Source organism: Chroicocephalus ridibundus, chromosome 11 (assembly GCF_963924245.1).
Source record: "Chroicocephalus ridibundus chromosome 11, bChrRid1.1, whole genome shotgun sequence".
Classification (NCBI taxonomy): domain Eukaryota; kingdom Metazoa; phylum Chordata; class Aves; order Charadriiformes; family Laridae; genus Chroicocephalus; species Chroicocephalus ridibundus.
Window position 1 is genome coordinate 17,789,016 of NC_086294.1, and position 23,435 is coordinate 17,812,450.

The following is a 23,435-nucleotide window of genomic DNA, read 5'->3' on the forward strand; positions in this document are numbered from 1 at the left end:
TCCAACTATCCCACGCTGCCATCCGTATGCAGCAGGAGACAGGGACTCCTGAAGTTTCATTGTGCTCTGACAGGTTCTTGCATGGTCCTGTGTAAACCAGCCACCTCCTCCATCCTCTTCCCTGTCAGTACCGCAGGGACAGCTATTGCTGCACTTCCCTGTGCTTATGTACTTTTTCGGATGGGTAAACGTTGAGCATTTACACAGTATTTCACCTCTACAGAAACACGTGATGTTAATTTTGGAAATATAGCACAGCTTAAAGCCTCTGATTATTAAACAAGGCCTTTAAACAAGGGGCTGCCTGAGCAGCACTGCTGTGTTCTAAACACACTGGAGCATGCATCACTTTTTCTGGTTTTCTTAAACCGTCAGCTGGTAATTGAACAAAAAATATTAGATATACTGTATTTTATGAATAGGCAGGAAAACTTGAAAACCCTTTCTAAGGAGCTAAGGAACGAGAGGACAGATGTAAAGGTGATTTTGCTCTTTAATACCACGGTGCAAAAGCACTGAGACAGGCCGCGGCCTCCACGGAGAGGCCTCCACGGAGAGGCCTCCCGGGTGAGCCCCCCCCCCCATCTCCAGCTGCACGGGCAGGCCCAGGGCTCCTCCGCTGCCGTGCGGTGAAGCGAGCCCGGCCGCTGGGCTCTCGCCTGAGGGCCTGCGGCGGCAGGAGGGCGAGGGTGTCCCCCCACCTCGGCCCCTCCACATCACCGGGCCGCCGCCGTCCCCACGGCGCGGGGGCTGTGAGGCGGCGGGGAAGCCGTGCCCCGGGCCGTTTGTCCATTCCACCGCCTCAGTCCGCTGCCGCCGCCCGCACCGCCCTGTCAGCCGCCGCAGCGGCCCTGAACGGAGAGCCGTTGGGTCCCCGCCCACATTTCAACAGCCTCCCCTCAGCCAGCCAATCACCCGCCACTTCCTGCAACCCCGCCAACCAATAACAGCGCTCCACGAAGGGCAGAGCCGTTGGGGCGTGTTTTGAGGCGTGCGGGTCGTTGAGCGGCGGCTGTTTTAGCCAATAAAAGTGTGGAGTTGGCGGCGGGGCGGGCGGGCGGGCGCGCTCTCGGCCAATGGGAGAGGAGGAGCGAGGTGGGCCGGGGGCGGAGCTGGCGAGCTGTTAGATAGGCGGGCGGCGGCGGCGGCGCTGGGCGCGCGGACACGTGACGGAGGTGAGGGCCGCGGAGGGGAGGGGAGGCTGGGGGCGGCGGACGGGGGCTGCGGCGGGTGAGTACAACTCTCCCCCGCCTCTACAGCCACCGGGGCGGCTCCGCTACTGCCGTGGTGGGGGAGCGGCAGCGGGCCCGCCCGCAGGGCACGCCGGGGGATTAGCGGGGTGAGGCGGCCGGGGAGCCGGGCCCGCCCGGCGGGGAGGGTGCGGTGGGCAGGGCCCGGTGGAGTCTTGGGTGTGGGGGGAAGCGGGGACCCCCGGGAGCTGGGCGAGAGGGGTAGCCGTGCCTGGGGAGGCCCGGCGGCTGCGAGCGGTCACGGGGCGGCTGCGGGCGGCGCCGGAGCCCGCTCGTCCCCTGTAGGCCTCTGAGAGGCCTGGCGGGGAGCGGCGGGTCTTCTGGTAAGTTCTGGGACCTTTCGGCTGGCGAGCGGCTTGTGGCAGGGCCGGTGGGACACTTGGTTGCCCCCGCACGACGGGGAACGGCCTCAGAGAGGGAGGGAGGCCGGGGTCGGAGGTGGATGTGGGCTGGCCTGTGGGTTTGGGTTTTATCTGGCTTCTTGCTCTCATGTCGGCCGCTAACGTGTGGGAATCGTCTTGAGCTGCCTCAAGACGCTCACCATGAGCAGGAAGGCCCGCATAGAGGGGAGGTGGGTGCGGAGCTTGGCGTGTGGCCTGGTCTGGGCTGTGCGAGGGGAAGCAGAAGCCTCTGGAAGGGGGGAGATCAAGGCGCAGAACTGGAGGCCCAACAGGTGGGGAAGATGTGGTAATCAGAGAGCGAGGGAGGCCAAAGGTGAAGTACAGACGAGGAGACTGCAGCAGCAAGGTCTGAGAATTTTGGGGACCCGAAATGTACGTCTCGATTTTTGCTGCCTGAATATAATTTGTGTTGAGTGTCTTCAAAATAGTATATATGACATCTTGGTTTTAATTTTTGGCTGAGGATTGTATTGTGTGCTTTTAAAACAAACAAAAAAACCCCAACAAACCACACCTTTGAATTAAAGCATGCATAGCCTCCTGCTTTCTTGTCTGCACTGATTCTGAAGAGTGAACTTTCACATGCAGCTTTGTGGTTAAGAACTTTCTAGGCTGGTCTGCAGAAGGAGAAATGCTGCAGGTGATTTGGTTGTGAAGGGAAGCAGACATGTATTAATAGTAGTAGTAGTGGTAAAGGTCCAGACTTTATTAGTGTTAACGTAATTAATGTTGCAGCATTTCTGCAGAGCATTGTGGAAAGCTCTTTCTGTAACTTAGAGTATGTTAGATGTCTGAAAACTAGTCTCTAGGAATGTAATGTAATTCTAAATTCAGTATGTTTACTTAACGTTGTCAAATATGTATAGCTAACACACAGGTTTTATGGGACACTTCAGCCACTGTGGTTTGGGTTGTTGCTAAAATACTGCAAGGAGATAGCGGAACTGTAATAATATATGAGATAATACAGATAAAATACTGGTTAAATACAGGTTGAAATATGTTACTCTAGGTTCACTCTGATGCACTTGAACTGACTTCAAAAACTTCCTTATTGTTTATTTGGTCATATTACATGGGCTTATCCAAAACACTTAGCAAAACTGGGAAAAGCTTCAAGTTAAACTTTGTGTTTATATGAAGTCTCAGAATTTCAGTTAAAAAAAAAAATTGTGAAGGGGATACTTGTATGGTTCACAGACAACATCACAAGCTGAGCATAAGATGTAAACTGCTTCCTGTTATCAGCTGCCCTCCTAGGAAGGGAAGCGTAATGCAAAACCGTAAGAAAGCTTGCAACTTCCGTTAGATTACCCTCTCACTTGATGTGCTGCAGCACTTCCCTTTAAGTAAACGAATAAATCCTTTACTGAGAATACACTGTAACTTGTGCTTAGCCCTGCCTTTTGCTTCCTTTTCTGGCCTTTCATTTTTCTGCCTCTAGTAGTGATTGTGATGGCAGTCTGTTCTTGCTGGAATCAATTCTGTAGCAGGGCAAACTTGAATGTGGTCTGAAAGATCTTGGGGCACCTCCAGATCTCCCCCTGCCTAATGTAATTTCCCTAGCAGCCCATCTGTTTTATGGTTAAAAAGCCTTGCAGTTCTGTCTTTGCCCTCCAAGGACTTCCAGTTCTGCGGGAGTAATCTCTTTGCTGACAAACAGTACATGGTGTTTTCTCCCTTACTGTATCTGCACTGTTGTACATTATTTTTAGAAACTGGCATATTTGAAATGCTTAATAAAAGCAAGCTTTGTTGCTGTCACCTTTCACACTTAATCTCTTGCCTGGTTTGTGCTCCTTACAACCCAAACAGAAGGCAACTTTTTTTCTGTGGGACTATCAAGCTCTCCAGGAGAGGTTTGGGTAATCCTTTCCAGGAGACTTTTTTCTCAAACCTCATGGAGCAGTATATCCTAGCTACCCCCTCCTTAAAAATAAATTATATTTAAAAAAAAAAAAAAAGCGGGGGGGAAGGGGGCATCAGCAAACCACTCTTCCCTCCAGAGCTCCTGCCTCTGGCCTGTTGTGAGCAAGGCTATTTTAGTTGAGCCTTGTCTGCTGTTTGAGCTATGATGTTAAAGGCAGAATCTTCACAGTGCTGGGAGCTGTCTAGCTACAAAACTAAGTGTTTAAGGGGAAAAATAACGTTGTCTGCATCATACAAATTACTGCATATACGAATATAATTTCATTATGTTCCTCACAGAGGGGTGATGAGATAATGTACTGGTTGCTGAAATTACAGTGCTTGGCCATGTGGTTGTTCAGCTTTGTCATAGAGCGTAGATCTCCCAAATCTGCCTAGAGAGGGGTCTTAGACAACCGCGGATGACAGAACTGCACATGAAACTATGGCATTAAGCTGACTCTGCTGCCAACAGCTTAATTTCCTTTATCCTTGGCTACTTACTTTATCTCACAGTACTTTCACTTGTCCTGCTACAGCTCTTTTTGCTTTTGCCTACTGGATTGGAGTATTGACTCAGGGTTAAAATAACACGGCAGAAGGACTTCCAGCCATCTTAAACCAGCTGCTGGTTCATCATGAGGCTGTGTAAACAGTTACCCTGGCACCGCAGAGGCGCCAGGATGAGGAAGGTGGAGTGATTGTGAGATGTAGAAAAGGTTTCCTCTGCTATTCAGTAGCTCTGACTTTAAGAAGCTAGTGGACTACAAAGTAGGGTAGCCAAGCCTTTGCTCAGAAACCATAAAAATCTCATTTGAGAGGGAAAATGAGTATCTGTGTCTCAGCCTTTCTGTTCTTGTCTCATTGCAATTTTTTTTTGTTGTGATGAATTTCTTTACTTTTGTGCCTTTAAATTTTTCTTCTATAATTCTTGTCTTGCCTGAGGATGTATTGTGCCTATTTTTACTGGTGAGCTTCCACTGTAAATAACATACTGAAATTCAGTATTTGGAACACAGGACACAGCTAGCAAATTTTGTTCTTCCTATATTTAAGTCATTCAGCTGTCACTTCAGATGCAGCTGAAATAGAAATCAGATGTCTTCCAGTTAAATTGCCGAGGTGTAGTTCATAGTGACTTATTTTTAATAAGCCCCATTTCATCTGACTGTTAATTCTTCTAAAAAAAAAAAAGTAACTAGGACCACCCAGCCATTCACTTGCTTTCCCTCCCCCCCCAAGTAGAATATGGCAAAAAAAGGAAAAAAAAAACCTCATAGGTTGAGATAAAGACAGTTTAATAGAATAGTAATTTAAGAGAAACTAATAATAATAATAATTATAATGGTAAAAACATATAAAATGAGTGAGCGATACAGTTGCTCACCACCTGATGATCGATTGCCCAGCCTGTCCTGAGCAGCAATTGTGAATTCCTGTCCCCTGGCCAACCCCCGTCTTGACTTAATATAGGCATTACTTAGCAACAGCTAAACCAATATGTGTTATCAACATTATTCTCATACTAAATCCAAAACACAGAAGCTACTAGGAAGAACATTATCTCAGCTGAAAGCAGAACAGTAGTAAACTAGATAGCCAGTAGCAATTCCAATGTAGTTATACATTCTGAAATATGCAGTGTTAAGAACTGGCTTGATGAACCACTCAAATAGATTAGTAACCAAGGAGATGATTAAACTGGTTTTGCAGGCTCTGTTTGACCTGACAGGGAAGTTACTTTCTAAATAGTATGTTCTGGAAGTATGATAGCATCCTTTGTGTGGGTGCTTTTGCTGTCTGTCCTTCCCCAGGACATGTATATTAGAGAGGTGACAACTGACTGCTGTATGGGTCAATTGTTTCCAGCATCATGCCAATAATTAAAAACAACTTTCCCTGTTATGCACAGTGAGGGGGGAATTCTAAATAAAAATAAATCTCAGAAGCTGCTTGACTTCCTTGATAGCCTTGAAATCCAAAGGTTAGCCCATTGCTTAGCCCTGCGTTTTAAGAGTGCTACTTGTATGGCAAGAAGTTGATCTTGTCTCTGAATTTCATTCCAATTTGGTTTAGTTTTTACTTTGTAGTGAAGTCTGTGTCATGCAGCTGTTCCAGGTGTCTGTTTTCAGCACTCTGCTATAGCTCTTGTAAATTCCAGGGGCAAGTGCTTCGGCCTTTTGACAGTCAGGAGTTGGTGAAGAGTACTTACGTCACCTGTGCTTTTTCTAGTGTAGGAGCTGGCTGTGGGTGGACACAGACATAGAACAAGTGATCTGTTAGGCCTGGCAGTCTTGAACTCTCTTCTTAGTTAGTACTTTAGTATTATACTACAGTACCTTTGATCCAAGTGGTGTGCCAATGTCTGTAAGTGTCTGAAGACCTTGTTAAAAAAAGTAGATGAAGTTTTGGTTGTCTCTGACATGCAGCAGTGTTATGGTGAAAATGAGGTTGTGCTCAAGTGGAATTGAGACATCACAAGCTCTTGCCTATTATGAAAGGGTTCCTTTGTTAAAGTCTTTTGGCAGTTAATGTGGTCAGAAATACACTAACCTTCAAAAATATCACACAGTTAAACCTAAAGAAGGGAAGTGCAGGCAGAGTAAAAAAATGGCTAATGATGATAATTGCTTGGAAATAGGACACTTCTTCAAGGGAGAAATCTGATCATAATAGAGTAGGTGGCTGTGCGTCTGAAGGTTAGACTACATTTTAGGTGACTAATGGAACACCCGTAGTTGCTGGCAAGTTAAAGCTCCACTGAAAAATTGGTTTATGCCTGTTTTATACAAAACCTGAGTTTCTTCTCTCTTCCCCTCCCATTCTATCTTCTATTTAGGAATAACCTAATTTACTACAGCATAATCATGTTTATGTTGTGTCCCTAAGGATTGTGTGAAGTTGAAATTTTTTCCTGTAGCAGTACATCCGTTACGGATAAAAGTAGCTTTTTAAATATCGAAAGTGTGTGCCTCATTTGAATTGCTCTTCTGAGAACACGGTGTCTTTTATTTCTTATAATTTAGTTTGTATATTGATACAGATTAACAGAATAAGGAGCTTGGCATGAAAACTGGCAGTTGCAGGAGATGCTACCAGTCTGTACTCAAGGTGTATGAATTATAGCTTATGTTGAATTTGGGACTGATTTAATATGTAGGAGGTGTCCTAAACAGCTTTCTGTAGGGATATAAACTTGTGAATACTGCTTGCCAATGATGACAAAGAGGCAAGAACATGAAAATGGATTAGCTTCTCTTCATGCTTCTAGCTTTCTTTTCTGGGGAGGAAAAAAGGAAGCTTGCTTGGGAATGTCAACAGGTAGTACTTCTGCCCTGAAATGAGGTTCGATGAGGCCTCAAATTCAGACGGAGCATTAACTGATAAATGTAGACCTGCAGGGTAGGTGCCTATGGTTATATCAGGAGCACAGATGTGCACAGTGCCATAGCTTCTGCCCCTGCCCTATGGGTCACTGGCAGAATTGCCTGGTTTCACTAGGCTGCTTTGACAGAAGAATTTCTGCACCAGCCTTGCCTGCGCTCTGAGGCGGAGTCCCTTTTCTGCTGACAAATACTTCCCAAGGATTGTAGTTGGGGTGGGATTGTGAAGTAGGTAATTATCATGTATGGACTCAGTACTGGCATGGAAGTTAGAAGGGGGTGATTTAGTTCTTTCATCAAAACTTTATTGCTGGTTGGCTAGTGTGAGATTACTTAAGGGATTATGTGTATGCTAAATCATTAATATCCCTTGCACAGGCTTGGGAGGAGGTATGCAGAAACTCCTTCTGCTTCAGAGGAGAGGAGAGTATTGACTTATCTTTAACCTTGCTATATTTTTAAAATAAACTTCCTTGTATCACTTTCCAAATCATGAAGTGGTCATTCTATCTGCATAATACAATTTGAAAGCCATTATAAAACTTGGCGTAAAATCTTCCTGAATTTAGCCGTGCTAAAAATGTGTTTGGTGAGGCCCTGTTGGTAAGAGAAAAGTCAGCCCTTCCCTTGGAAAGGTGTCCTTGTGCCACCTCATTTGTAGCTGTGTCAGTTACACAGGACACATCCAGGGCTCTAAAAATCACTTTTTCAAATGAAGTTTCAGGCTCTTGTTTTCTGTACTTTTTTTTTTTGTGCTGGTGGGCATGAGTTTATGTAGAGAACATGCCGTCTATGTAAGAGGTACTTGAACTTCCAAACCAGTGTTTGCGTGACAGTTTTCATTCCTTGGTTTTGCATTGTGGTTCCCACATTAGTAATAAGAGCTATGAGCTGCTACAATGTCTGTAACTGTTTTCAGACTTGGTTGTACACTGTGCATTAAGCAAACATGCTTTGCTCATATGTAACAACACTTGAAAGTAATTTTTTTGTCAGCTGTTCATGCTGTGAATGGTCTCCTTTTGGCTCAGAGGTGTTTCGGTGCAGTTGCCTGAACTGTGAGGGGGGGGTTGTGAGCACGCATTTAGACCGTAATCCTCAAGGCCATCACTATTGTTAGAAAACTGGCTGCAGTTGCATGTTGCTGTAGTGACAAACTGGGCATGACCTCAGCACAAGTCTTTAAAATATGGTTTTGTTGTAGTTATAAAACATCCTCTCCATCATTAGAAGTAAGTTAAAAAGTAAGCTAAGAATGGTATATCTGGTATGCAACGTAGTTTTGGAGTATTGGATAGTGCTGTTAAGCCTTTAAGACTCTAAATTCTTCTAGTTGCCTAAACATGCTTTGGAAAGTTGAAAGTTTGTTCTCTAGCATGAACTTGTGCCCCTATAGACACTACTAACTCTGCTTGAGTTATGTTTGGAAGTCTACAGGGCTACAGCCTGAGGCAGCAGTGTAAGGGAAGGAGGGGATGTTTGGTTTTGTATTTGTTTTCAAAAAAAAAAAAAGTGTTAGACTCAGTTACAACTCTGGTTTGGGAAGAAAAATTTGGAATGTGATTCAAAGGAGCAAAGGTGATCAAGGCATAGGTTGGTTTTGTGTTTTGCTTCTTTTTGGGGCAGATAAACTGAGCAGAATACTAGGGGTGTTGCCTTCTGTATCAACCTAAAGGTGCAGTGATCTAGTTTTTCTAGAAAGAAAGTCAAATTGAAACCCATTTCCTCAAAGGTCTTTTGAGCTACATCTTGCCAAGATCTACCATGTATTAGGTGTGGCAATGCATTGGGCACCTTACAAATTAGTTGAAGTGTGATATTTTAATTCTGTTAAGCTTCTGTTACAGATTTTCTTCTTATGCTGTTAAATTAGAGCTTGAAAGAGGGGAATCAAACCAACTGTTAAATAGTAAGAAATTTTCTTCCTGGGTCTGCCTCGGTATTTAACTGCTTGTAGGCATCTGCCAGTAGTATCAATGACCGTTGGCAGTAATTCAGGAATAAAACCCGGGGAAGGGGACTGGTGAATGAAAACGCTAGTGTCCCACAGTTGAAAGGACAAAAAAATAATGAACAGGGGAGAGAGGATTCATTACTTCATAGATTTCTCCATGCTTGAAAGAGCTAGCTAATTGTATTTCAATTCCTGAATGGAAATTTCAGTTTCTGCATGATGCATTTTAGGTGTTTTGTTTAGGCTTTTGCAGGTACATAGGTTGTAGTGCTGTGTACAACAGTTTGCTGTTCTGCTTATGGACTGTGACAGTGCAAGAGCAACACTGACCCTTCTGCGGCATGATCTGCAGAACTCGCGCACATGGTCCTCCACTCAGTTAACACTTGTTTTGTATTAAATATTTAGCTTTATGTTGTATCGCCCTCCAGCTTTTGGAGTGGTCTCAACCAGCCAGATGCAGTGAAAAACTGGGGCTGAAAGATAAGTTTGCACTTCTTCAGTGGTATGACTAGACAATTCACCTGTTGTCTTGGGTGCTTGGTTTTGTACTGAGAAGCAATGCTTCGTTCTGTGTCCAGTGCTGGCTTGACCTCTTTGCCTTGTCTTATTTATTCAGATCATGGAGCTGAAATGGCTACTCTATGTGACCCTACTAGCTCTCGGGACTCTTGCTGTCCAGGCAAATGATATGGATGATGACAATGATGGTGATGATGTAGTTGATATTGAGGATGACTTGGACGATGGCATTGAGGAGGTAGAAGAGTTAAAGCCTGAAACGAGCACTCCTCCTCCAACTCCAAAGGTTTGGCATGGAACTTCTTTCAAAAATTGAATTACTGTTTGTGTTGTGGTTAATGTAAGTCTGATCAGAGTTGTCTTTACCTAGCTAACATTTAATACATTGTGATGTTATTAAAGATGTTATCTGGGATTAGGGCTTGGAGTTAAGCCCAGCTGCTTCGTTCCTATTCTCATGTCCCCCCATGTTCTTCCTGAAAACTTAGATCCACCCTTGAAATCTGTGATGTGATTATCAGGAGTTTAATGCTGATGTTTCTAGCTAGATATATACTTTTAGTTTTAGTTGCGGATGAGCACAATCGCTTGGCACAAGCAGCAATATTTACGTAACTTCAGTATTTATGCTGCAAGGGTGTTCAAGGTAAGCTGTACTTGAGTGTAGGGAGGGAATGTGAGCTGTACGTGCCTGTGTTTCTTTAGAGCAGAGAATATACCTTGAAAGGTGCATAAATGCCTCTCTTCTCCAATAGGTTACCTACAAGGCCCCAGTCCCAACTGGTGAGGTGTATTTTGCAGAGTCCTTTGATAAAGGAACTCTGGATGGGTGAGTATAATCTGAAGGATGATTCAATATAGCAAATAATTAAAAATCATGGTGAAAGGCAATGAAACCCTTTCTAGAGCCTGTATTATTCAAAATTGAATGAAAGGGCAGTGATTGGGGAGGACTACAGCAGTGACTATATGAGACTATATGTTAAGGTACTGAGCTAAACTAGTATTTCCTTAAGTTCTAGTAACAAAGGGAAGGTGAACTGTACATGTGTAATGTTTTAATCCCCATCTGACTTTTTACTTTCTTCAAGTAATGTGAGGATGGTGAGGTACTGCTTTTATTATTTTTTTTTTTTTTACAAGAGCAAGACACTGAGGCCATGATCATAGTTTAGGGGTGGGAAGTGGCAAATGCAGAAAACTTTGCAGACATGGGAATAGAACTCCTCAGGGGATCAAGGCACTAGAGTATAGTCACAGGACACAAGCATTATCTTAAGGGCAGTATTTTTAGTGGGGAAAAAAGTATGGTTTTCTAATCATTGGATATCTGTCTTCTAGATGGATCCTTTCCAGAGCCAAAAAAGATGATGCAGATGATGAGATTGCCAAATATGATGGTGAGTCCAACACAGGCTTTGGATGATAAATGTTTCTGATATCTTTTCCCACATCTGATAAATAGGTGCAAGTCTTTTTCTCTTTCCCAGTTAAAATTGTGTTTACTGAAGAAAATGTGAGGAGCATTTATATACCTGGCTACCAATATGAAGTGTAGTTCTGATTTAGACAAAATATCCAACTGGATATTTGAAAATAATTATTAGTGAAGATGTTATGCTAATAACTTGATAAGGTACCCTATAGTGTGTTATTGCAGAACAGAATGCTGACTATCTTGTTCAAAATTGGGCTAAACAAAGACTGTCTTGAACAAGTTTTGATAACACTTGGTTAATTTCTCTCCAGGTAAATGGGAAGTCCAAGACATGAAGGACACTAAGCTTCCAGGAGACAAAGGGCTTGTATTGGTAACTCGAGCCAAGCATCATGCGATTTCATCCAAACTTTCAAAGCCTTTTGTATTTGATACCAAACCCCTTATTATACAGTAAGTAAAGGATAACTTAATGTTCTGTTATTTCAAGGGTGACATGATAGCAGGCTGATGTTTATTCCATAACTGAGCTGTTTGATGACACAAGATGCTGTAACCTATTATTATACTGTTTAAGTAAGAGTAAAATAGCAACCCAGATTCCCAAAGTGGGAAGTTAGGAACAGCATGGGTCTCTCTGAAGCCTGAAAAGGAAAGAAGTCTATAAAAACTTGACTTGGTAACCTGTCTTGGGACTTCAATTTGATTGTAGTAACAAGGTCAGGCAACTGACTTTTGTACTGCTAATTGTGAAAATCCTTGTCCTTTTGGACAAAAGCTGGTCTGTATGTAGGTCAGCGTGCTTCCTTATGCAGTGAACTGCACCCTGTTTCCAAGGTGGAGTGGATGGAGTGGTAAAGATGCACTCGCTTCCTCCTTCCTTTGTCTTAGTTCCTGTGTCATGGAAGATGAACAGCTTGCCTAGCTCTGGCCATGACTGATGTAGAAGAATCTACTTGCATGTATGTTAGAATAGCAAGTCAGGGGAAGAAAATAATTCAGTGTGAACAGCTGAATTGTGGATTACTACCTACTTTATCAGTTTTAAACAGAGTAAGCTAATTTGTATTTGCATAAGATAATGAGTTGGTCACTTTGCTTTGCCTGACTGTTTAGTTTTGGCTCAAAATACAAAGCTAAAAATAAATCCCAGTGGTCGTCCACTCCAGCTGCTGGCATTGAGAGAGGATCAAGCATACTTAGCCTATTCCAGACAGAGATGTTTTGCCTTTTTCAGACTCCTTGGCATTCCTAAATATACTGTTGTATGCTTATAACCCTAAAGGGGCTTCTCCTGGGATCCAATTGTTGTTGCTTTGGTAGTCTTGCAAATTGAGTTGTCTGTCTGCCATAGTAGTTGTGGGGAAAATAATTGGCTTGCCTTAATCTCTATTGCAGTGTCTTACACATTGGAAAGCTTTTCCTTCCTTCTCTCTACTTCTAGATCATAATCTTCTAGCCCAGCACTCAATTCCTTTAATCTTTTCTCTCAGATTAAGTCTTCTAAATCCTCAATTTTTCTTGTTTCTCAGGCCCTTGTGAATATTTGCTTAGTACTTAGAGTTCAGTGTGTGTTTTGGTATTCACTGGGCACATGATTTAAAGCAAACAACAACAAAACAGTCTTACTCTTCATTTGTTTGAAAATTTGTAATTGTGTATTACAGAAATAATTTTTCATTGTGTATAATATGTTTCTCCCCTTCTGTGTCCAAAACTAAAATTAGGTATGAAGTAAACTTCCAAAATGGAATAGAATGTGGTGGGGCCTATGTGAAATTGCTTTCAAAAACCCCCGAATTGAACCTGGTGAGTAATGCTGCTACTTTGAGTATTAGCTGTGAAAGGAGGCTTTTTCACTTTGCTTCTACCTGAAGAAACCTCTTCAGTAAAGGCACTGTGGGCATATTTAGGGTCTGATCACCAAAGTGCTTTGCACTCAGCAGTTTCCCACTATTTTCAATTGGAGAAGGTAAATACTGAAATCTTCTGGACTCCTGAGTGAAAACTCTGGACTTCCCTAGTAGCTGAACAGTTCTAGAGCTTTGCTAAAGTCTGCAATACTTCAGATTTCCCTAGGTTCGAGGACCAAAGAGGAGGTATCTTATGAAAGCAACCAGTCTATGAGGAGAAACCTCAGGAAGCTGTTGTGCAAAAGGAAGGTTCCGTGTTTCATCTTCTAAAACAGACTAATGCAAATAACTAAAAATATACCTTGCATTTATTGCCTTGCCTTTGTCAGGTGAACCCACTTGTTACTGAGTTTATTTTAAAACAGTCTTGAGGTTGGACTGGATACATCCTTATATGTTCACACTAGCTATATAGAACTATTTGCTTCATAAATGAACCTTGAACGCATTGTCTTAAAAGTGTGGTCATTAGAAAAGACCATGCTACAACTCCCAAGGATTAAGAATCATTTTCTCTCCTGTCAGTCACATACCCACCTAAAGTGGTTTAGCCTATTCAGACAAAGCTTAACTGCTGGGTCACCTTGCACAGGCTTTTGTACCCTACAGGTTTTCTTTTGCCATCTTCCTAGTACCTTTTATGACTTGTTACCCTTCCTTCTCCTGTCGTTCTGCAGTCTCACTGGAGTTGTAGTATTAACACAGACTCCAAAGTATTAAAAAGACACCCAAAAGACTATTTGGCTGCCTAACCAGTTCCATATGTGCATTGAATTTTAAGATAATGTTAGCAAGAACAAAAAGACTTGTTTTGCAGTCTTCAATGGTGAGATTATTATATCCAATTAGGTCTCAGATTGAGACCCTATACCAGTTCATAAGTGTGTAAACTAAATACAACTTGGCCTCACTGTTAATGCTGCTTCTCACTTTGTGTGAAAGAAACTCCCTGGACTAGCTAATCATTCATTATTACCAGCAACTGATACTTCTATATGGGTAGCTTTTAAAATCTGTTAAAGGAGAAGCCTTTGCCTGAGCATTCCCACACTATTCAAGGAGTTGCACGCACCCCACCTGAGTTGTGACTGCTTGGACCAGAGTCACTTTGCGGCAGGTGACTCCAGTGAGACGATGGGTGCTCCTTTTGACTCCTCTCATACACTTACTCTTGGGCAAGCTTCCTCCCTGAGGCTTGACCCTAGGTTTCCCACAGCTGAGTCTCAGGCATCAGATTTTATAAAAATAAATAACTTAATTGAAAGGTGCAGCAGCAGGGTCAACTAGCTGGGTGCCTCCAGAGAGGGACCATGAACAAAGAAATCCCTGGGCAGTTATGCCCTTGTGATCCATACACCCGCCCCTCGTGCTCTTTGCATGCTGTTCATGTGTCTTTTAGTACAATGGTGATTTTTGGTTTGGGGTCTTATGGGATTCTTTTTCTGCGTGAAGGCAGGCCGTTGACTGTTCTTACCTCATTGATTTGCAGTCTCTGCTGGTGGTTGTGGCCTCCTTATTTCTGGTTTATGCTTCTTGTGCACCTGTGCTCACTGGCAGAACTCAGGGAACTGAAAAGTCCCAGACTTAGGGGAAAATACTACCAAAACATCAGTGTGTTACCAACATTTTTCTTATACTATAAGACTAAACACAGCACCGTACCAGCTGCTAGGAAAATTACTGAGAAAATTAACTCTATTGCTGCCTAAAGGCTTCAGCAAATCTAGCCCCTCCTGCTAAGTAAAGCTAGGCAAGCAGTATAAATCGCACCACAATATAACCTAAGTAATTTATTCTAATTAAAACTTACTTATTTAAGCTAAATGACTAATAATTCTCAACAAAATCCTTTGTTGTGATGTAGAAACATGCCTAAACATTGTGGTTGTCACTTACATTTATCTCTTTGATAATACTTGAATAGCTGCTGTTTTCCATCTGGGAAGTGGAGACCAAGGGTGCAAAATCAAGTAGCTGGGATAATTTTGGTGTTTTTTCTGGAGGCTTGTATTCATCATACAAGCTTCAGTGTGGGTACTTCACTGGGTTGATATCCAAGTTGCAGAGTAATTTCTAATGAATTGGGAGTTCTTATGACAGGCAGTGACTTAAGTATATTTCAAAATAATGGAATGAAGTTTTGTATTGTTTTTAAAGGATCAGTTCCATGACAAAACTCCGTATACAATCATGTTTGGCCCTGACAAATGTGGAGAGGACTATAAATTGCACTTCATCTTCCGGCACAAAAACCCAAAGACTGGCAAATATGAGGAAAAGCACGCAAAGCGTCCAGATGCCGACCTGAAGACTTACTTTACTGATAAGAAGACCCATCTTTATACTCTGGGTATGGTGACTGTTAACTGTGCATGTTAACAACTGCTACTATGTTTCCTGATTCAAAAGCTCAAAAATACAACTAAAAACCACTTGAAAGCTCTGAATGCAAAATCTGGCTGTATTATACAAAGGCTTATTTCTTCCTTGCAAGAAGTCTTGATTCATGTAAGAAAGGTCATGAGAGACCTTGAACTTAATAGTTAAAGGAGAACTGAATTTCAGAGCAGTCACGAGTAACTTGATATGCTATGTATATCCAAAATAATTATCAACATTTATAAACTGCTTGAATGCTGCCCTCTAGTAAATTGGGATATACTAGGCTTTACATTTGGAGGGATAGTCTTTTTTTCCTGCTGCTTTCAGAGTACCAGACAAATTCGGTGGTTCTTGAAGTACGAGGTCTTGTCTGGTATATTAGCTGTGACTAAAATCTTTCAGAGGGTACTCGGGAGGATCTTTCTAGCTTTTCCTACTACAGAGGCAGCAATGGATAAAGGAGTGAGATTAAAATCCTGTGAGTCAGTAGTAGGTAGTCTTATTCTTGAGTAGAATATGAATACATACATTATTACTATAAAGCAATAACTTCCTGTGCCGAAGTCAACTTGCTGTGGTAACTGGTAAATCACTTTACAAGCTTCTTTGTGTTTTTAGCATATTTAAAGTAGGACTCTTGCAATGAGCCTTCTTTCTCACAAGGTGAGATGTGGTACATCGTCACTGGTTACTCGTTGGCCTAAGGAGGAAGGTTTTTAACAATTCTTTAAAACAGTTGCTGGGTAGGTGGTAGTTTGGACTGCTGAAGTTTTAGTTGTACAGTGGGGGGTGAGCGATGCTTTATGATGCACGCTTTGTATCATATGTGTAATGGCTACATCAACTTCTTTCCTTACAGTCTTGAATCCTGATAATAGTTTTGAAATACTGGTTGATCAAACGGTTGTCAACAGTGGGAATTTGCTAAATGATATGTCTCCTCCTGTGAATCCACCCCGAGAGATTGAGGACCCGAATGACCAGAAGCCTGAGGACTGGGATGAGAGACCAAAAATCCCAGACCCAGATGCTGTTAAACCGGATGACTGGTAAGCTGTTGGAGGGGTGGAATTGAGGGAGGCCTTAGTCTGATAATTTGGTCCTGATCAAAAAGTCTTGCTCATATGACTTATAGAAGGTTGTGAGTCTCACCCTTGCAATCAAAACACAATCGGTTTAGGTATCTGAGCAGCAGTTTGGTAGACAAAGGCAGACAGGATCCATGTCCTCTGGGAATTACTGTTTAGTGCTCCAGTTACTGTGCTGGCCACAGATGAAGCCTTTACTGAAACAGCTATGCTAGCTGATGCTTTCATCCCTCATGAGATCAAAAGATGAGCTGCAGAAGATATAACTGTAAGATGTTTGTAGTTGTTTGTGTAATGCCTAGTTACATGTGACTGAAATATCTGACATCCTAAATCAGAAACGGATACTGAGTTTTTGCTGTTGAACCGATGCTTTGTGAACCATACTCAGTTTCAAGCTCAAACGTGTGTTTGCAGCGACCGCTAAGATACAGGATTTGTTGTAATGTGCCCTTCCTAGATTGGTTTTAAAAAATTAGTATTACCTTACAGTTGGTGCCATGACTGTTCCATGAGGCACAGGTATGGGTAACAGATGGCAAGGCAATTCTGTTCTGAAATCACATTGTCACACTTACCCTGTGAGAAGTGAAGCAGGCTGCTTGTCTAATCAGTGGGCTTGTTCAGAGTCTGTAGAATCGTGCTTTTGGGTTAAGAACTTTTATATGTTGTCTGTGTTAATACATGATAATGTGTTCTTAAGGGATGAGGATGCTCCTGCAAAGATTGCAGATGAAAATGCTGTGAAACCAGAGGGCTGGCTGGATGATGAGCCAGAATATGTAGCGGACCCTGATGCTGAGAAGCCTGAAGATTGGTATGTTTACTGCCTGTTGCAAATGACAGCAAATATTTCATGGCTTTGGTACTGGCTTTTACAAGTATAAGAACAGCTAGTTCGTTGTTGCTCACTAACAAAGTTGTTGATTCAGGCTATCTTGCTTCAAAAGTAGAAGGCAGAGTTGGTCAGAGGAATCTTGGCTTCTTGTGTTCACCTGTGCACTCTTCAACTCTGCTGTGATTGTAAGCTGAACAGGGCGAAGATGGTCATCTTGCGGTTGTGCCACACTTGAAAGAGGCAGTGGGGGAGGCTGTGCACAGAGACAGGCTTTTGTTGAGCTTTTGTGCTTCCAAGCTGCTATTTGAAATCATCATTCCTTCTGCAGTGCCTTTATCTACGGACCTATGCTTTATAAAGTTTCAGTATTCCCATTTTGTGGCAGGAATTTTAATTTTCCTATAAATCAGACATTGCCTAAGTCTTATTCTGTTTTAAGGCAAGGGGTGGACTTCAAAACAGAATTTCCTTTTTCAGGGATGAGGATATGGATGGTGAATGGGAGGCACCTCAGATTGCAAATCCTAAATGTGAGACAGCTCCTGGCTGTGGTACCTGGCAGCGACCAATGATTGACAATCCAAACTACAAAGGCAAATGGAAGCCTCCTATGATTGATAACGTGAACTATCAGGTTGGTATTTTTATTGCGTAGACTGCTGGACAGTGCAGCATTGCTCTTACAAAAATCATTCTGATCTAGATTCAGCAGGTGTAATTAAGAACAGAAACACTGTCATGATTGTACTGTGTTTGAAGTGGACAGATTCTAAGCGTTTTTTTTTACTTGGCTTCACTTTGTGGCACAAATGAAAATTGATTCCCAAACCCTGATAACTTGCACCCATAGACATTCTAATTAAGTGCAATGAATTGGTCTTTCTCTCAGTTCAAAATGGGCTGAAAAATGAAAAGTGTATTCTAGGAGATGAGGCTGAATGTCTTGTCTTTTCTAGGGTATATGGAAACCTAGGAAGATCCCAAACCCAGATTTCTTTGAAGACTTGGAACCTTTCAAGATGACTCCCTTCAGTGCTGTGGGGCTTGAGCTATGGTCAATGACTTCTGACATCTTTTTTGACAACTTCATCATCTGTACTGAAAGAGCTGTGGCTGATGATTGGGCCAGTGATGGCTGGGGTCTGAAAAAGGCAGCTGATGGTGCTGCGGAGGTGAGAAATAAGTTTCATTGTGTGCTTCTGACTGGAAAAGCAGGAGCATTGCTGCTGTTCTCTCCCACAGTCTTTATTGACATATATGTACCAAAGCTAGGGGTTGTGATAAACCAGATTAGAATCTCAATTCCTAATTATAATATGGTAATGGTTGCTATAAATAGCAATGAGTACTCGCTGCTCTTTTATGAGGTTTTTGCTCTGGCTGTTAACTTTAGCCTCATTCTTAATTTGCAAACTATGGAAAAAGTACTTGTGCAGGTTACCTTTAATTTTTTTGACGTATGAAATACAATGTTCAAAGTTGCAAAAAGCCTCTTTGAAAATTCTGTGTCTTTAAACTTAACTGCTACGGCTTGCTGTATGGGATGAAATTTGACAATTTTTTTTATCTTGCAGTCTGGTGTTGTAGGCCAGATGATGGCAGCCGCTGAAGAGCGTCCCTGGCTTTGGGTAGTCTATATCCTCACTGTGGCTCTGCCAGTGTTCCTTGTTATACTTTTCTACTGTTCTGGGAAGGTATGCATTTCCTCCGATAATTAGTATAATGTTTAGAAGAGATCCAGCAAAATGTGCCTCAGCATCACAAATAATTGCTGGGTTTTGACACTTTTGTTTAGAAACAGCCAAGTGCTGCAGAATACAAAAAGACTGATGCTCCTCAGCCGGATGTGATGGATGAGGAGAAAGAGGAAGAAAAAGACAAAGGGGACAAGGAAGAGGAGGAGGAAGAGGAAGCAAATGAGGAAAAGCTAGGTAGGTAAATTAGATAATCTTGAAACAGTTTTGAGGTTTTTTTTTTCTCTCATACAATAAAATGGGAGGATTGGCAGATGTGGAGTAAAGCCAATGGTGAACTAAAGGTAAGTCAGGAATGAGAATGGTATTTTTTTTTTTACTTCCCTTAGAAGAGAAGCAGAAAAGTGATGCTGACATAGGAAGTGTTAGTCAAGAGGAGGAGGAAGAGGAGGAGGAAGAGGACAGGAAACCTGCATCAGAGGTAAGAGTGCTTAATCTTTGAGGGAAGTCTTGTGCGTATTTGTTTTTTCTTCAGTAAGGCTTGTTCTACATGACTTAAGTGTTAAAAGTTAACCTGGCCCATGTGAAACTCCCTCCCAATGTCAGAACTTTGGAAAACTTAATCACCCTGCAAGAACAGGAATTGCTGCGGCCAACTTCAGCAGACCTGGGCACCTTGCTACAGGCACTGCCATAGACCCTGCATTGTGAGAGGAGTGGGACTGCGTGGAATGCATCTTCTTGAGGCAAAAGGCTTATTCAGCTTTGTATGCAGTTAGGATGTGACCTCAAGTGCTCCACGCTGACATAATGGCTGACTTAAAAATGGGTGGAGCGTTGCTTGAAGTTAAAGGGATTCTTATGGCAGCAGAAGCTGTTGAGTACTCTCAGCAAATAGTGTATGGCCACTGTGAAAACAAAAGGATTTGTGTGTTTGCCATGTATAGAAAGGGAGGGGTAGTAGCAGCAGTAGGTCCTTTCAAAAATTAAATCCTGACGTAGAACTGAAAGTAGATTATTCTTTGTAGGTTTTCTCAAAATGTATTTTAAGGGTATTCTTAGGTTTTTATTTCCTTGATGTTTACACAAATTACTTTCTTGCAGGAGGAGGAAACTGTGAATAGATCACCCAGAAACAGAAAGCCAAGGAAAGATTGAAAAAAGTCATAAGAACTTGATCTGTGATTACTTTTTTTTTTTTTCAAAACATGGTTCTGGGAGAGGACCTTGGACACCTTACATTGAAACTTGGACAAACCTCAAGATTTCACCATCCACAGGTTCCAGTCACACTATCCAATGTAATGGAGTGTCTAGCAGTAAAATATTTGCAATCATCTGTTTTAAAGAACATCATTCCTGTAGAAAGAATGCATTTAATATAATGGGCTGTGGATTTTGGAATGTAACATAACTAACCTTTTCATTTTTGGTTTTAAATATTCCGTTCTGTTTAAGTAGATTGGTAGAACTTTTTCAGTCTCAAACCTTGGCTTAATTTAATATATTAATTAGTGAAAAATAACAATGAATCTTGAAAGTGCTAGGTGATAAAAATGCAGTTTTATAACTAGTTTTTTTTACAGAGATGTAAATTCCTAAATGCACCAGTGTCTTTATATCCCTTAAAATTTGATAATTGTTTAAAGAAAAGTTGTCGATATATTTGACAACCCCTCTGCCCTCAAAAGAAAACTGGGGAGGAGGTATGGGGAAACCAGTAGTGAAACTCTCTAATCAACTTAATTCTTTTGTGGGGAGGGGAAAGAGGAAGAAGGGTGGAAGGAAGGGGTTAGTCAGTCTGTAGAACATGCATACTGTGCATGGCTAAAGCCCTGTTAAGTGTTGACAAATGATCTAGGGTTTGGAGTGGGTCATCTTAATGTGGCATTTAATCCTGCAGACCTTGCAGATAATGGATTTTGTTAGTTCTTGAACTCTTTGTAAAGATTATGGGTTGTTGTTGGGGGGGGGGAGGGTTAGACTACTTCCCCCTTTCCCCTCTGCTCAGCCACTGATGCTTTCCTTTCTCTGTGGCTATACAGCTTTTCTGAGCGCGGCTTTGCCTCAGTTGCTGAAGCGCTTCATTTCTCAGCTCATCGTCAAACTCTTACTTTTATAGCTAGGCCTACTCCTTTCCAGGGTCCAAACACTGGATAGGACAGTGTCCCATATCCTCTCACTGTTATCACTGTGTGTCTACTCCTGTAGAAATGGGGGAGGTAGTCAGGTAGACAAGTTGACTGAGTATTTGTTAAGGAAAAAAATAAATAAACAAAAACAAAAAAAACCAACCAAGATGTCAGTATTGTAGGTGGGGAAGGAGCATGTGGAAAATCTTGAACTGGTATGTGAAACTGTTTTAAGTCTTTTATCTGCTCTTCATGTAACAAATGCATCCTAAATTATATTGTGAATGTTAGGGAGTTCCAATTCCAGATGAATAAATTTTTTTAAAGCGTTGGAGTCTACCATATTATACTGTTTCAGACACTTTCTTGTGTGGAATGCAGGTGATCACTACAAGAGCATACCTCTGAGGGTGAAATCTATGTAACTTCATTACACTGTACCAAATATGTTGGTGTTTGGATGTCTATATAGATAAACTTTTGCCTTTGTTTAGAGTGAAATTAAATGTCCTGAAATTACTCTTCTTGCACTGAATTTAAACACTCCAGTGTTGTTTGGTCATAGCATAGGTATAGTGTGGGGAATAATTCCCAGGGGTTGGGGAGGGATGAGTGTTCCAGTTACCTTGCAAACAATCTAACCAATCAACTAAAAACCTCTTGGTTTGGGGGTTTGTGGTTTTTGTGGTGTGGGGTTTTTTTTTCTTTTTTTTTTTTTTTTTTGTAAAACACCTTTTGCTGCCTGTCCTCATGTTGTATCCCTTGGTTGTTGTGTTTGAAAGACTAGTGATCACAAATGCATAGCAGGATTTCTTGATCTTTCTGCGGTGTGCAAATAAACTATTGTAAGCAAGATACTGGAAGTAATTTCAGACTTCTGTTGGGAGCTATTGCATGTTTAGAATGCCTTTGCCTGTTGAACACCTGGTAAATACTGCTCCTTATTGCAAAAATAGCTTATACTCTGACATGGAAGATGTCATAGCTTAAGCATTGCTACTAGCTTGCTCTCAGGACTGTATTTTTATCAAGGAGCAGCTGCTATTTATGACTCTCAGTCCTTTGAGATGAAATATATGTAAATGGTTTCAATTCAGCTAACATTTTGAGCACAACGTGAAAATCTATTAATGTTTTTTTTATCTTAAATGCAAATTGCCTTAAATTCCCAAACAATTCATGTGCATACATGTTCTTTCAAAGCATCAAAAGTGAACTTAAGATCTGCTATCAGCTTTTAAATAGTATTATATTAAAGCTAATTGTAAATCTACATTTGCTTCTGCTAAATCTCCTGAAAAGGTCTCCTGTCTGCATGTTAACGGCTTTTTTTTTTTTTTGATACCATAGTGTATGCTTCTTAAATAATCACTACAATAAATGAAGACTTTCCAAAATGGATAGACAACTCCAAAAGTTACTTTTTATCCTGCTTTCTGACTTGGGTGGCTCAGTTTAACCTCGGAATCGCTCTTGTTTCTAAGGCCTTGGAGGAAAAAAGTTATCTGTTTATCTTGAGAACTCTTACAGCACAGTTGTGTTGTTGAAGTACTGAACCTCTGCTCGGTTGTGACCTGTGAACTAGGTTTGGAACTTACAAATACTTGAAGGTGGTTTTGGGCCTTTTGTGTCTGTGTACCGGAGAGTGGCTTCTGAAAAGGATGCTCTGCTCCACTGAATGTGCTGGGGGGTTGGATTGAGATGGTGAATCAGACCAAAACCCTGGGGGGAGTAGGTGCAGGCAGGGTCTGAAACACAGGGCAGCAGAAATGCTGAAAACAAGGTTTTTTTCCTGGAGTGGATAAAGATGCAGCTTTAACCAACTGCCCTGTTCCAGAAGTGTTGTTGGATGTGACCGAGGCTTTCTGGGTCTGGCAAATAGTGAATTATCACAGCTTGAGGCTGTGACCTGTGAAGGCAGTGTGAGTGTTGGTGTTCAGGCTGACTCCTGGGCCTGGCGAGGGATTCTTACGAGTGCTAATTGCGGTAGGCCAACGTTGTGGTGGTTGTCTGTCTGTCTCTCTTCTTCCTCCTTCCTCAAAAGCAATGCTCCACTTTGGCTGTGGCTACCTCTGTGGGGCTGTGACTGCTGCTTCCACCCCTAACTGGTCTCCACTCAATGCCGCTGTTGCCTCACGGTTCCAAAAAAGGGGGTTTTGGTGGGTTTTTTGGGTGGTGTTGAACAAGGACTGTGATTTCACTTGCAGAAAAGACCTGTCCATTTCATAAAGGTACCTGTAGATGCAACTTGAAAATAAATCAATATGTAAAAACTAATCAATAAAGAAACTTAAGCTTGTTTGGTTTTCTTTGTCTAATTAGCAAAACCACCTCAGCCTTCATCGCTTCTGCTTGACTCGAAGTGGAGGGAGCAGGTTTGGGCTGGGAGCTGGTGGCTCAAGTACTGAAGAGGAGGTGACGGTATCCCGTCGGTACCTCCCGTTGCGGCGGGACTGGTTTCTCCCCGCACCGCAGCCAGGTGCTGACTAAACTCGACGTTTTTGACCCAAAACCAGGGCTTCTGCGCGGCGG

The 23,435-nt window shown here is 42.2% G+C and overlaps 1 protein-coding gene across 4 annotated transcripts; it reads left to right on the forward strand.

The window, feature by feature from the left end:
- Positions 1-1,100: 1,100 nt before the first annotated feature.
- Positions 1,101-21,247, forward strand: CANX (calnexin). Of its 4 annotated transcripts, none has more exons than XM_063348891.1 (15): positions 1,101-1,175; positions 9,516-9,704; positions 10,174-10,247; positions 10,760-10,818; positions 11,168-11,309; positions 12,584-12,665; positions 14,927-15,119; positions 16,011-16,200; positions 16,943-17,056; positions 17,555-17,711; positions 18,034-18,249; positions 18,652-18,771; positions 18,873-19,008; positions 19,161-19,252; positions 19,876-21,247. In XM_063348891.1, the coding sequence occupies exons 2-15, from the start codon at positions 9,519-9,521 to the stop codon at positions 19,927-19,929; spliced, it is 1,815 nt and encodes a 604-aa protein (XP_063204961.1). In that variant the 5' UTR covers positions 1,101-1,175; positions 9,516-9,518; the 3' UTR covers positions 19,930-21,247. The 4 variants fall into 4 exon arrangements, with proteins under 4 accessions (XP_063204961.1, XP_063204962.1, XP_063204963.1 ...); XM_063348892.1 differs by having other exon boundaries at positions 1,164-1,230; XM_063348893.1 differs by lacking the exon at positions 1,101-1,175 and adding an exon at positions 1,316-1,339.
- The last annotated feature ends 2,188 nt before the right edge of the window (positions 21,248-23,435 follow it).

What these genes read in the sequence shown, in the direction of transcription:
- CANX (XM_063348891.1), top strand. Translation starts at nt 9,519, where the DNA reads ATGGAGCTGAAATGGCTACTCTATGTGACCCTACTAGCTCTCGGGACT. An exon ending in GATAAAGGAACTCTGGATGG is followed by an intron (nt 10,248 to 10,759) that starts GTGAGTATAATC and finishes TCTGTCTTCTAG; the next exon opens with ATGGATCCTTTCCAGAGCCA. An exon ending in TTGATAACGTGAACTATCAG is followed by an intron (nt 17,712 to 18,033) that starts GTTGGTATTTTT and finishes TGTCTTTTCTAG; the next exon opens with GGTATATGGAAACCTAGGAA.